Source organism: Ammospiza caudacuta, chromosome 4 (genome assembly GCF_027887145.1).
Source record: "Ammospiza caudacuta isolate bAmmCau1 chromosome 4, bAmmCau1.pri, whole genome shotgun sequence".
Classification (NCBI taxonomy): Eukaryota; Metazoa; Chordata; class Aves; order Passeriformes; family Passerellidae; genus Ammospiza; species Ammospiza caudacuta.
This window is the reverse complement of record NC_080596.1, coordinates 65,375,218-65,389,280: the sequence shown is the minus strand read 5'-3', so window position 1 is coordinate 65,389,280 and position 14,063 is coordinate 65,375,218. Positions and strand designations below refer to the sequence as shown.

At 36.6% G+C, this 14,063-nt stretch overlaps 1 protein-coding gene across 4 annotated transcripts in view; it reads right to left on the bottom strand.

Annotated features, from left to right (window-relative positions):
- Positions 1-14,063, bottom strand: part of SLIT2 (slit guidance ligand 2) — a 257,759-nt gene that overhangs the window by 54,550 nt on the left and 189,146 nt on the right. For 3 of the 4 annotated variants that reach the window (XM_058804303.1, XM_058804304.1, XM_058804302.1), the window contains 3 exons: positions 13,804-13,967; positions 9,312-9,462; positions 3,690-3,764 (listed from right to left, as the gene is read on the bottom strand). In XM_058804303.1, coding sequence (XP_058660286.1) covers positions 3,690-3,764; positions 9,312-9,462; positions 13,804-13,967 — 390 coding nt within the window. Of the gene's footprint in view, positions 1-3,689; positions 3,765-9,311; positions 9,463-13,005; positions 13,030-13,803; positions 13,968-14,063 lie in introns of all 4 variants that reach the window. The other variant, XM_058804305.1, reaches the window with a different exon arrangement.

Below are 14,063 nucleotides of genomic sequence, written 5' to 3'. Positions count from 1 at the left end.
TAGTATCTGTACTATATATACACAAAAGCAAACATATGCAACAGCACACATTTTCTTAAATATTTTTCATAATAGTGCCCTTTTGTTTTGTTTCATATAATTATTTACACATACTACAGAAGTCCATAGCTACACATTAAACAGTGGTATAATACACTACTGATTTTTAAAAGGATTTTAAAAACTCTGAGACAAAGTGAATGGAAGTAAAGCTGAAGACTATTTGATGGAATTAAAGATGTTGGGAAGAAAATCAAATATTATTTGATGCAACTTCTAGAACGGTGTTTAATTCATTCAAAACAAGAAAGATATTTGTTAGGAAAAAAACCCAGGAAGTTTTGGCTTAATCTTCAGGGCTGACTACTCTCTCTAGACTAGCTGAAATGTAACCTACACCTTGCCTGTGATGAAGTATACAATATCTCATCAGTTAGGTGGGATAGGACCTTTAATATCATCAAGTCCAAGCATCTAATCCAGTACTGCAAAGTCCATTACAAAAACGTATCCGTAAGTCTTTCAAATTTCTCCAGGGACGGCAACACCACCACTCCCCTGGGTGACCTGCTCCACTGCTTGACAACCACGGAGAAACCAAACTAAACCTCCCCTGCTGTGATTTGATATAATTTCCTCTCATCTTGTCACTTGTCACCTGGGCAAAAAGGACAACCCCTACCTCACTACAACCTCCGTTCAGATACGTGTAAAGAGCGATAAGGTCCCCACCGAACTTCCATTTCTCCAGGCTAAACAACCCATTTCCTTCACTGCTCCTCATCACACTTGGGCTCCATACCCTCCAGCAGCTTTGTTACTCTTCTCTGGACTCTTTCCAGCACCCCAATGTCTTTTTGGTAGAGAAGAATCCAAAACTGAACAAACTACTCAAGTTGTGCCCTCACCAATGGCAAGCACTGAGGGACAATCACTGCCCTGGTCATGCTGGCCACACTATTGCTGATACAGGCCAGGTACCATTTGTTTTCTGGGCCACCTGGGCACACGCTGGTTCATGTTCACCTGGCTGTTTACTGGCATGCCCAGATCCTCTTCTGCTGGGCAGCCTTCCAGCCATTCTTCTCCAAGTCTGAGCACTGCCTGGGGATGTTATGTCAGTGTAGGTCCTGGCACTTGGACTTGCTGAATCTCATACCATTGGCCTTAGCCCATCTATCCAGTCCAGATCCCTCTGCAGAGCCTATCTACCCTCCAGCAGATGAACACTCCCACTCAACATGGTGTCATTTGCAAACTTGTGGAGAGTGAATTTAATCCTCTCATCCAGATTATCAACAAAGTATTAAACACAGCTGATATGGAGCCCTAGGGAACACCATTTGTGACTGTCTGCCAACTGGATTTAACTTCATTCACCACCCTCTGGGCCCAGCCATCCAGCCATACTTTTACCCAGTGAAGTATATGTCTGTCCAAGCCATGAACAGCCAGTTTATCCAGGAGAATGCTGTGGGAAACGGTGCAAAAGACTTAACTAAAGTCTAAGTAGACAACACCCACAATTAAGGCTTTCATTTAGTTTCACAGTGGAGCTGTTCAGTCTGCAAGGTGCTGTGGAAGACTGGAAGCAAGAAACTCATTATTTTTAATCTCAGACGGCTTGTCAATGTCAAGCCCTCAGTTTCATAAAACCTTTTGGCTCTTGCTGTAACATGGATACCACTTCACCCACTTCACACAGATATTTTAAAGATTAATGTTGCATAGCTAATCAATGTTGCAGTACATACACATGCTTTATTACTGATGAAGCATCAAATCAATGAAACATTCAGGCCTCAATTTTTCAATGTCATCTGTGCAGAAAGATCTTTGCACCTATTTTGAACCTCCAGAAGAAATATGAGCTTCACAGAAATACAGAATTCACTCATATTGGTGTCTCTGCAACATCAGTACTTCACTTCCTTCCAGTGATGCTTAAGCAGTCACTCTATTATTCTCTCAATGGAAGAATATTGCAACAACTGATAACTGTATTAGGAAGTTATGGAGCAGTATTATTAAAATAGTTCACTCTTTATTAATTTTTTTTTCATTTTTTCCCTTTTCAATTAACCAGATTTTAAAACCTTTGGGAGTTTCAACAGACAGCTACATCAAGACCGATTAATATTCATCCTTTTTTTCCCTTTTGTCTTGAACATATCTTCAATTTAAAAAAAATATTGTTAAATATGAAGGTCTGATATATGTATAAATGCGTGTGTATGCATGTGTATGTATGGCACATCAAGCAGTTTATTTATTTCATAGAATCCTGAAATCATAGAATGTCTTGGGTTGCAAAAGATCTTAAATATTATCTAGTTCCAATTCCTCTGCTGTAGGCAGGGACAACTTTCACTATATATTGATGAGGACATTAAATATAGGTCCTTAAGGGATACCATTTGTCATTGATGTCTTTGGGACTCTGAGCCACTGACCATTACCCTCTGGATGCTGCTGTCCAAACAATTTCTTATCCATCTAAGCCCACCCATCAAACCCATCTCTCCCCAGTTTAGAGAGAAGCATGCTGCAGGGGCCCATGTCAAAGGCTTTACAGAAGTCCTGACAAATGACATCTACAGCCCTTCCCTTGTCCACTGATGCTTCACATTGATACTTGATATTTCCAAAGTACCCTGTAGCTGTAAAAAGTGCTAATCTGAGATTCTTGAAGATTGAGGAAAACAGGGTATCTACTGCATAGCACCAGAACACTGTTGTGCCAGATATTGCTCCATTCTTTTTCTAAGTACTGCAGCCCAGTTCAAAGTGGTAAGGTGTCAAAGGCAAGTTCATTTTACATTGTTGGGGTTTTAAAAATATTTTAATCGAAAAAAATCAGTAATAAATATTTAACTAATTGTGATCACACCATCAAGGATCTGGTTAAGGCTAACAATAGTTGAAGCAATACCATTACTCCCTTAAGATTTTGATCACTAATACTGATCTGTTACAAATGGTAGTCTCAAGGTGACTACTAATCTGTTTTTACTTGCATTCTTCTTCACTACTATTTATGTTTGGTTTAATCCTGAAATGATTGAGCACAGATTCACAAAGTCTAACTAAATTATCTACCTTCAAATGTGTCTTTTACATAAGCTAAAGAAAAGCTTCTCATAGTCTTATTTTTAGCAACACTTGCAATTGGTAAGATTATAAACTACTCTTAGAACATTAACTGTTAACATGGACTTACATGGATGACCTATCGAACCTCTTTTTCTCAGTCATTTAAATTTTGATATTCCCCTCACCTAATGACCGTTTAATGAAGCACAGAATCAATGGCATGTCCTTAATGTGCTGAAAGAGGCAAAATTGTCTGGTTGGAGAGTAATACAGGAAGTTACAAAAGATTACTGGAATCTCTTCTAAGCAGCTTATCCTGTGAGCTCCCTGCTGTGGCTGCATAAGAGACCAGCTGGCTGGATGCTGCTGTGAAGGTGCTGGGGCTGTGCACCACGGGAAGTGGCTGCTGGCAGTGCCAAGCCCCATACAGGAGAGCTGCCAACTCTGACCTACCTCAGGGATTAATTTAAACCCATTCTTGATTTTTGATTGGAATAAACTGAATCTTTTGTAGATTAGAACTAAGAAAGGTGGAGAGTCACAGCAAGGAGCTAATACACTGTCTGAATAGACAAGGTCATTGAATTTGCACTTACATTTTACGCAGCTGAGGAAGTTTCTTAAAGATTCCAGTAGCTTCCAGGACTGAAAATTCATTGTTATTTAGTCGCCTAAAAAAAATTACATCAATTTCAGAAAAAAAATTGTTCAGGGATTGATACAGAATGTTCCACATTATGTGAACTTTTCAGTCTGATTTCCCTGAACACCTGATATTTAACTGGTAGCTGCAGAACAATTCCTTATATAGTGACATTCCTAATTTTGATAATTCCTGTGAACGAACATTCTCATTCCTGGGAACGAACATTTTCGTTAGTTAAACTCAGGCATACATAAGACATTTTCAAAACCTGATCACTAAAGTTTACACAGCTAAAGCTGAAAAGGAATAGAAGATGTGTTTTTAATTTTTCAAACAAAAACGCAACTAAGGGAAGATTCCATGGCAACTTATAAATAAAAGTCTTTAGAAGGACATATAAACCACTGAAGATTAGTCTTCTGTTCTTTAAAAGGATATCAGGTGGAGTCTGCCAGACATCTGGAGGTACTCACAGAACACTATTTACAGGAATGAAAGAATTACTCTTCTTTTGAGTAGGGAATGAAACCCACCGCGTAGGTCTTCCCATGAATTTAAAAAACACTTCCCTCACCATGATTTATCTTCATACCACTACAGCTGGCACACATATATTGCTTAAGGCAGCATTAAATGCTGACTTGTAACCCTATAAGAAGGAATGGAAAGAGTGACAAATACTAGCTGGGCATTTCTCTCTCCTGCACAGGTATCAAGGCTTACAGTAGAGTATACCTTTAACAGCAGCTAGGTTAGGGGACCATCTCCATTTCAAACAATACCTGCATTGACCCAGTACTCCTTACTTCCTCTCTTGAAATGAAAACGGAAATTATGAGTCTTAGATCCTTTATATGCTCTAATAGAGCCATATTATTAAGGAAGGGAGTCTGTCCAGCATTTCTTTAGAAATCTTAAATAGGAAGGAGAAGATAGGACTGACAAGATCGCTGTGAAATGAAATTCAGCACAATTCTAAACCCAGAATGCTTTTCAGAATTGCCTTATTGCAAGACAAGTTTAGAAAAAAAACAACTAGAAAATTAAAGAAAGCTGTTTGTTCATCCTTTCCTTCTGTTCATTCTCATTGATAGCCAGAAGGGAAATGAAGGTTGTAAATCTGAAGGTATGGTTGTACAACAGTTTCAGCATGGAACCAAGCAGAAACAAGACAGAAGTTTTTTGGATATACACAAAACATTCATACACAAAACTACAAGGAACATGAATTTCAGAAGATGCTATCACCTCTAAAAATCAGATTTAATGTGATTTTTAGGGGGACCATATGAAATACTCTTGCACATTTTAAACTACTAAAGTTATTTCTTCACTCTATACAGATTTTCTTTACCCTATCAACAAAAGAACCACTGACCATTCCATAAATAATGACATCTTCAAATACTTTTCAAGTGCTATACTATCTGGAATGACGTGATAATGAAAACATTAACTGATTTCATTAATACTTACTTGTTCTACTGCAAACATTTCTAACCGCATTGAAAAATGCAAATAATTTGATCATTTATCCTTTGCAACAATCTTTTACCAATTAAAGTAATTTACTTTGTCTCTCCCTCAAGTTTCTTTCACACAAATGCCTTCAACCCTTCCTGTCTTCTTTTCTATGATTCGTGTTCTTGAATTTTTTCAGAGCAATTATATCCATCTTGAAAAATGAAGTCTTGAACACAGTATTCCAGCTGATCCTTTACTATTGCTATGCACAGTACAATAATTATTTCCTGTAATCCACATTCTACATTCCTATACATATATCCTGAAATGAAATTTGCATTGGTGCCCAATAGCACTCCTTCATCTTTAATATGTATGATAACCAGACAATTTTTTCTTGACCTATTTGCTGTTTATGTCTCAATCTTGTAGTTCTATCTAATTTCATAAGTAGAATTTTAATTTTATTTTATTTTAATTGAATTTATTTTACTTAAATTAGTCTATACACAATTGAATCAAAATTATTACGGATAACTGGAAAGTTTACAGATGTGATGGGATCTCCACTCTGTATCTTAATATTATTTTTTGAGCCCAGTGCTCTTCACTGGTGAAGACAGCAACTGTAGTTATCACCCATCACTAGATTAAGAAAATGATTTTAAAATTACTTTTACCTGGTTTATTCAAATAAAGTACTGAAATACCATTCTCAAAATCAAAAATAAACAGAAGCATTTGATTTCAATGTCTACATATTCTGTTTGTCTGGATTATTTGATGCTTTTTGCTGTTTTAGTAACACAATGGCTAAGATATTGCATGTTTTTGAATAATAGTTGAACCTTCCTTGAAGCCTATATGCTGCAGTGATAGCTGTGCTTTCTAAAACTATCTTATTAGGTGATCATCTATTGCAAAATCATTATAAAAATTCAGCATATAAGACTGAAATTATTTTTTATTTAGCATTTCTCCTGGGGACTTCATTTTGAGTGATTTCTGAAATGCTTCCTGCATTTTCCTACATTTTAGAAAGCTACCTGAAAAATATTTTATTTTTGGGGTGCAATTACAGACTTGTACTTTATATCAAATACTTTGCTGTCAGATTAGACAGATCATACAATGTTTCTCTGGAAGACAGTGAGCAAGGGACAAAATGGGAAGTTAGAACAGCAGTTAGTTGGTTTAGGTATAATTTTTTTAACTTTTACAATTAAGTAGCTGTCTTGAACTATATTAATATTTTCTGATTTAAAAAAACAAACAAACAAACAAAACAAAACAGTAACTTGGAAGAAACAGGGCTTTTCCCCAGTGGTATTATTGTTGTTATTCTCATACATGCCAGTAAATATGCAAACTGGAAATCAAAGAATGGTCCTAGAGCTAGACTGGGAAGTCCCAAGATGAACAACAAAGTGCATCAAAGACCAAGACAGGAGGAAAGAAAAGGAAGAGCTATAATTTTTGTATCAGTGAGGCAAACCCCAAAATAATGTATTTGGCTAGAGTGAATGGATTTTTAGCAGGATTGAATAAATGAAGAAGTAATTTCTCTATCCTCTCTAGAATATTTGCAAGACTGTTGAAATTTTTATTACATCAAATGACTTGAAGAACAATCTGTACAGCCTATCAAGTAGAAGGCTGAATAATAACTTTGTTACAGTTCAGCACGATCTTACTTGGATAGAGTGCTGGAAAGTAAAGGGCTATTTAATGCAAAAAAAAAAATAAAGGAAGCAGTGATGGAAACTGAAGAGAGGTAGAATACATCTAAAGCTAAAAGTTGCCATAAAAAAAAAAAAAAAACAGAAGTGAAAGAAAATAAATTCAGTCACAGTCTCAAGGGAATGGTGGATTTTTTAATCCACTAACACTTTCAAATAAGACTGTATATTTTCTGAAAGAAGTGCTGTAACCTCGTATTTAGTAAAAAAAATTTTTGTCAACTGAAATTCGAGTGTTTAGGACATAGAGTAGATGAGGCTTGATTATTTCATTATTCCTCCTGAATTTAACATGTAGGAACCATAATTATAGAAAGAAAACACCTGACAGTGTATCTTCCACATGCAAAATATTAATCTAAAAAACAATTAAAATGCTAAATTAAAATTATAATTTCTTCACAGAAGAGACAAATAAACATGATTCCTCCTAAATATCAAAGTAATGCATGCTTAATAATTTCAACAATTCCATTCCTCTTTTCTTGGTTCAGTAACTTCATTTATACAACCACTACTTGATGATTTCTTCCCACACTTTAACCTGTTACTTATTCCATCAGCTTTTATTCTTAAATGAAACAACTGTATCTCAACATATTGGATAACATAAAACATATTTCTCCACTGAATTCTATCTCCCTTCACATAAGACTGTATCATTTTTTTTTTCCTCTGATTGCAATTTTCAGATTTCTAATAGGAACATGTTGTGGTTTAAACCCAGCAAGACACCACGTCCAACACAGCCACTTGCTCTCTCCTCCACCATCAGGACTGGGGAGAGAATCAGAAGGGTAAAAGCTGGAAAACTCATAATAGGCAAGTAAAAAGCCAAGCACCCGAGTAAAGAAAAACAAGAAATTAATTCACTGCTCTCCATGGGCAGGCAGGTGTTCAGCCATCCCCAGGAGAGCAGGGCTCCTGCAATTGTAGCAGTGTCTTGAAAAGACAAACCCTGTCATTCCAAAGGCCCCACTCTTCCTCCTTCTTCCTCCCCTTTATATACTGAGCACAATGTCACACGGTCTGGAATATCCCCTGGGTCGGTTTGGGTCACCTGTCCTGGCTGTGTCTCCTCCCAGCCTCCCATGTACCCCCAGCTTCCTTGCCAGCACAGCAGTACAAAAAGCAGAAAAGGCCTCGGCTCTGTGTAAATCCTGCTCAGCAAGAACCAAAACATCTCCATATTATCAGACCTCTCTTCAGCACAATTCCAAATCATAAGCCTGTACTATCCACTGTGAAGGGAATTAACTCTACCCCAGCCAAAACCAGCACAGAAAATGGTAATACTAAGTTCAACTCCATCTTCCAGATTAGAGACAGAAAAAAGTCTCCATCTGTGTTCCAAAAATATTTCAGTTTTAAATCTCTTTTCCTGTCCAGATATTCAAATACTTAACAATAGTCTCACTATTTCATATCTGATTGCCATAGTGTTTTTTGCTGACAGCTGTGGTCTGCTCTTTTAAGAGGTGTGCCATCCTAGTGCTCATCTCACCCCTGCAGGTGACAACTTGATCACAATAATCTTGTCTCCACATCTCCACTGCGTTACTATGTCAAATCAAAGTCCCTTTTTTTTTGTCCCTCAACATTTTGCCTTGTTCTTTAAACTGAATCTCCTAGGAAAACAGCTATTTCCTTCCACCTTTGCTCTGCAATGACAGTCACTTTCATCTACCTTTCTGCCAATCCTTCAACCATCTCCGCATTCCCTTTTATACTATTCGTTGCACATGGAGAAATCTTGTAAAGCTGTCTTAATTTTATCTTTCACTCCCTCCTTGAAGATTACTTAAGTTGTAATGCTTACAAATAATTCCCATATGGTACTTATTAGGCAAGTAATAATCTCTGAGTCCCTCTCTCCCCACCTCTATTCATTATACTATTATCTCATCTTCTTAACTCTGATCTGTTTGTTTTATCTTCCTCTGGTCTCCTGCCCAACAAACATAACATATGCTTTGCATAAAAAGAATCATCTCTGTCTGTTTAAACATCTAGGTAGCACTTTTTAAGACAGATCTCTCTGGTTACTGGATGCCCTACTTTCTCCTGCAGTTAAAAGTTAAAATCAAAATAGACCCCACTACCTTTCAAAAAATCCAAGTGGATTGCTCAGGTCCTGAAGAACTAGAAACATAGACTATTTTTTTTATTTCTTTATCATGGGTTTTTAGGGCCACATGGTATTGAAATAATGCATAAATAATTTTTTATGAATATTTAAGCCTTCAAAGTGCACCACAGAGGTTACTTTCAATCTTTGCTGTTTCAAAAAACTAAAGCTGTGGTTTCATATTTAAAAAAATTAGTTTTTCTCCATAAGTAAACAATCCTTTATTATGGGTTCAACTTACAGCTCTGCTGTGTACTGGGGAATGTGATCAGGAATTTTGTTGAGTTTCTGATTGGAGCAGTCCACTGTGGTTCCTTCACAGCGACATTTCTCAGGGCAAGCCAAATCTGCAAAGCAGTCTCCACTTAATTTGGATCTGTAATCTTCAGTGCCTGTAGAAGATTCAAGTCAAAACACAGAAACTAAGTCAATAAAGTATAAGAATTTCTTCTTGTGAGAGGGTTGAAAAGACGTCTGCAATGCAGATAACGGGTGGGCAACTTGGGAAATGCATGATAAATTCTGTGATACTGAACAGACACAGGGGCTTCAAGAGAGGGTTAAATATAGGGACTTAAGATATGCTGGAAAAAGAAACTGAGACCAACTTCACATAGCAGGATAACATTAACTTGAGCTTTTCACAGCTGTACTTTCTGCTGATTATGTTGTCAGCCAATCTAGCCTTGCTTATAGCTAATCAAACAAATGCCACTGTTTGTTTTAGAATTTGTTTTCTTTCTCTGTATCAAGAATAAATAGATCCTGAATGCCACCTTTTCTCTTTCTCTGGTTACAAATTTGTATTGTTGACTGGACTTCATTAACCTCTGTGATTTTTTTGTTTTTATAGTCCCGATACTCCACATCATCTCAACAAATAAGTTGAAAGCCCTGTTTTCAGCTTTAATTTAAAAAATGTGTGATCCTGACTTAAGCCTCAGCAGCTTGCCATGCTGTAGAAAGCTGCGTGACGTTCCATGGTGCTTGACAGAACCATGTTTTACTCATACCTCACAACCACATGGTTAGATCAAGCACAACAGAAAATCTCGCTACATTATCAAAACTGCATCCATTAGGCCAAGGATAAGAGCAAGGGAAAAGAGGAAGGAGTAGGTATAAATTACAGAAGCATTTGAAGTTTAATACTTGCTTACATGACATGGCATTCTTATTACTGAATGTCCAGTGCCACAGTAACAGTATCACTGTCACAGATTAAATAAAAATACAATATATATACAAAAAGAAATAAAAAAAAGGGAAGAAAAAGAACCACATTGAAAGTTTCCTCCACCATTTCCCAGAGTCAGTCAAAGAAAACATCCTAAACATATCAGGAAAAAACACCTGGTAAGGAACTGAGGGTGGGTGACAAAGAAAACAAAGAGAAGCCAAAAAGACCTGTGGGTTCTTCTTGGACAAAGGTGAAAAGACTGAGACTAGCAGAAGGTGCATCAGGGCTGGGAGGTACACTGTGATTTAGTTCAGACACTGAACTTTACTTACAGCCAAAATGGTGAACTCCTGAAAAAGTAAAGATAGCCAAGAAGGAAAGAAAGACAGAGTAATGCCAATTAAGACAAAAACATGAACTGAGCTCTCATGTTCTCTACTTAACTTTCGTTTGATTAGAAGATGGTGCTAGGGCCATTGTCCTCAGCAGAAAGAAAGAATAATTCATTTTGAGTAGCATTTAAAAATGAAGATAAGATTGGGGTTTATTACACATTTCATCTAGGGTGATGATCATGCCTCCCATTAATTATTCTTCACTATTTTGTATATGTTCTTTAAAAGCTGCTCCCTGAATGTATACAGGAGTTACAGAATATTCTGAGTTGGAAAAGACCCACAAGGATCACCAAGCCAAATATACATGCTATGCCACTTAAATCCTTAATTAACCAAACAAATATAGGAGAAACAGACTGCTCTGTGGAGGGGGAAAAAACCCAACAGTCATCAGATACTATGTTATCTACCACTTGTAATTGTTTTAGTAATCCATATGCTGAAACTACTACAGGGTGCTTCTATGAGGTAGCAGATAAATGGTATTTTTTCAAATAAATTATTTAATACCTGCAAACCTTTAGTCTTCCAAACTGCCATATTGAAATTTTACTAGGACTTCATAGTGTCTGTGGAGCAACATCTCCAAATGACAGATTTAAAACAAATACTAAAAATATTTAGGTGTTTAAAGAAATGCTAAGATTATGTAATAGTATCCACTTAAGTATAAAGAAGTGGTTTTTAGCAGTTTAAAAACCCATTAAACAAGTCTAAAAATAAGTTTTGTTTTTTTCCTCCTGCATCCACAGTACACCACTGTGAGCAGTTTAAACAATTAAATATTCAAGGACAATGCCTTCAACAACTAAAATACTTTTAGGTAGCATCTCCCTGATAACCTGAGAGAAAGAGAAAGCAACAGAGAAGCATGTATGTAGCCCATTGTTTAAAATTTAATTATTTTTCTTCTTCCCTCCATCCCACCCTCCCTCAGGAACAGCATTTTTTAAAGGGAATGTAAATAAGCCTAAACTGCATGAGTGGCCATGTAATAACCAGGCTGTGAAGACATTTGCTGGCAGAAAAACGCTTCTAACTCACAAGCAAAAGTTGTGCCGGCAAGGTTGAGTAGAAGTCAGTCTGTGGCAGGAATACAGCTGTACTACACACTAAGGAATGGAGTGGTACTACAGGTTTGTGAAATTGAATTCCCCTGCTTTATGCTGCTTTAACACATTTTTGTGGATGCTAATGCTGACAAATTGTGGCCTTATTTTGTATTTCATATTTTCTTTACTTCATATTCAAAACAATGTATTAGTATAAGGGCCTGAAGAACTTCACATGACTGCAGCAAATTTAAGTGTTACATCACACAGCATTTGGAGGAGAGCTAAACATACCAGCTGAAGAGAAAACAACTAAGATGACTGCAGAATGATGATATACCTGTAGTACTTTAAAGAAGGAGTACACTGGTGTCCTAATCAATTACTGTAGATATTTTTCTAGATATTAAACCATGGCAGAAAATCCTGATTGCAAAACACATACTGTAACTCATCAATAGATGCATTATTCCCTTGTTTATTTTGTTATTTATAACGTGTTATGAATAAAATGTGAGTGAGTAATTTTTTTTTCTATTAATAAAACAGTGCACACACTGACAAGCAAGGTAAAAGAAGAAAGATCCATATTTCAAAGAGCTAGGGCCAACATTGGTAAATCTTTTGTAAAAGTATCATAGACTTATTGTAGCTTAAAGCTGTGTGTAAATTACTACTTCACTCCAATTTGAAAGTCATATTTTCTTTAATGGAAAGCATTTCTAATTCACTGTATGCATGTGACCACAGAATGCCTCTAATTAAGAATATCAGCTTTCTTTTCCAAGCATTCCACGGTGATTTCCTAAACAAAAGGAGGGTGAGCAAGCAGCAGATGCAGCCAGCATAGAGCAGGAAAGCAAGGCAAGAAAACGTTCGTTTGTAGAATGTTTAGAGTTGTGCTAGCTCTTTGATGGCAGCATGGATTCCTGTGTTTAAAAGCAGCTCAGAAGCTACATTTTAAAAACAGTAGCAGCAGAAAGGCAAGGTACAAGGTAAGTAAAAGTGTCAGTTAAAATATTAACTAGCAGGTGCAACCTTCTAAATATAAATATAGGTATAATTTTGGTAGGTTGTGTGCAAATCTGTGAGACAGAAAAAGGTAAATGGAGCTGCATGCTAAGCTCTTATATTCAGAAAACAGAATTACTATTTTCTACAAAGGAAAACTATGTATAGCTATAGGTAATGACTAATGTTAATACACATGCATCAGTTTCCTAAAAGCTATGACAAACTTTGCTTTTGGGGTGAAAGGGAGAGAATATCTGCAGTTAGTCAATCTTACTGCAGAGCCAAACCTACCTGGAATGAAATACTGTTCTTTAGCTAAATAAAGAGAAAAAAAAAAAAATAGAAGATGCGCCTGAACGTCAGCAAGCAAAGAATGAGTTTTATTAGATTAAGTATGGATTGCAGTTAACTACAGATAATTTAGTGAAAAAAATGTGTATTCACAATGAGAGCTGATAAACAACGAAGTGCGAATAGTCATAAATGTATCCGGAACATGGATTAAAAAACAGTTTTCATCTGGTATTTGCACTTGAGCCTGAATAAACTGTAGAATGTGAAATGCACCTGGAACAGCTGGACACCATATGACAAAAGTTAGGATTTAAAGAAATGTAAGTAGGAAATGGAATAAGATTAGAAAAAGAAAACAGTAAATTTCAGTATGAAGTAAGCTCCCTGTATAAAAGGAATATGTTATGTTTCCATATTTAGCTTAGAAATTTTTAGATCTTTCACATATTCCAGAGCCCTGTGGAAATTTAAAAAAATGATTTATGGTGGTGATACTTGTAGTGAATAACTTTAGCATTTAATTCTGAAGTTTTATATATTACATTTATGTTGCTAGGCTTAATGTTACTCAGAAATAGTGCCAAATATCTTAACTACAGTAACGTTCCATGATCCAACAGTCTACGACTTCCCAGATTTCCCTCTATTCAGTCAACCAACTAAAAAAAAAAAAAAAAAATTCTGTGATGTTTAATAATTCTGTAGAGAGACAGCTGCTTTCATTAGAACTTCTAAAACCACTATTTTTCTTTTTTGCCAATAAAGGAAAAACAGCAGCTGAACTGGGACAATTACCTGAGCAGCGGAATTTCTTGCTTTTGATCTGGCCGATCCGTTTGTTTGCCAGCCGGCGGGGGCTGGTGCACCGGGCACCGCTGGTCTCGATGGGGTTTGTGTGCAGGTAATCCGCCAGCCACTTCAGATGGCAGTCACAGATAAACGGGTTCTGAGCCAAATGCCTTCCGTGGAGGGAAAAAAACCCAACAATATCACACATTATTTCCCTCTGGTCTCAGCAGTGCCCAGTGCTTTTACTGCACTGTAGAATATGAAGT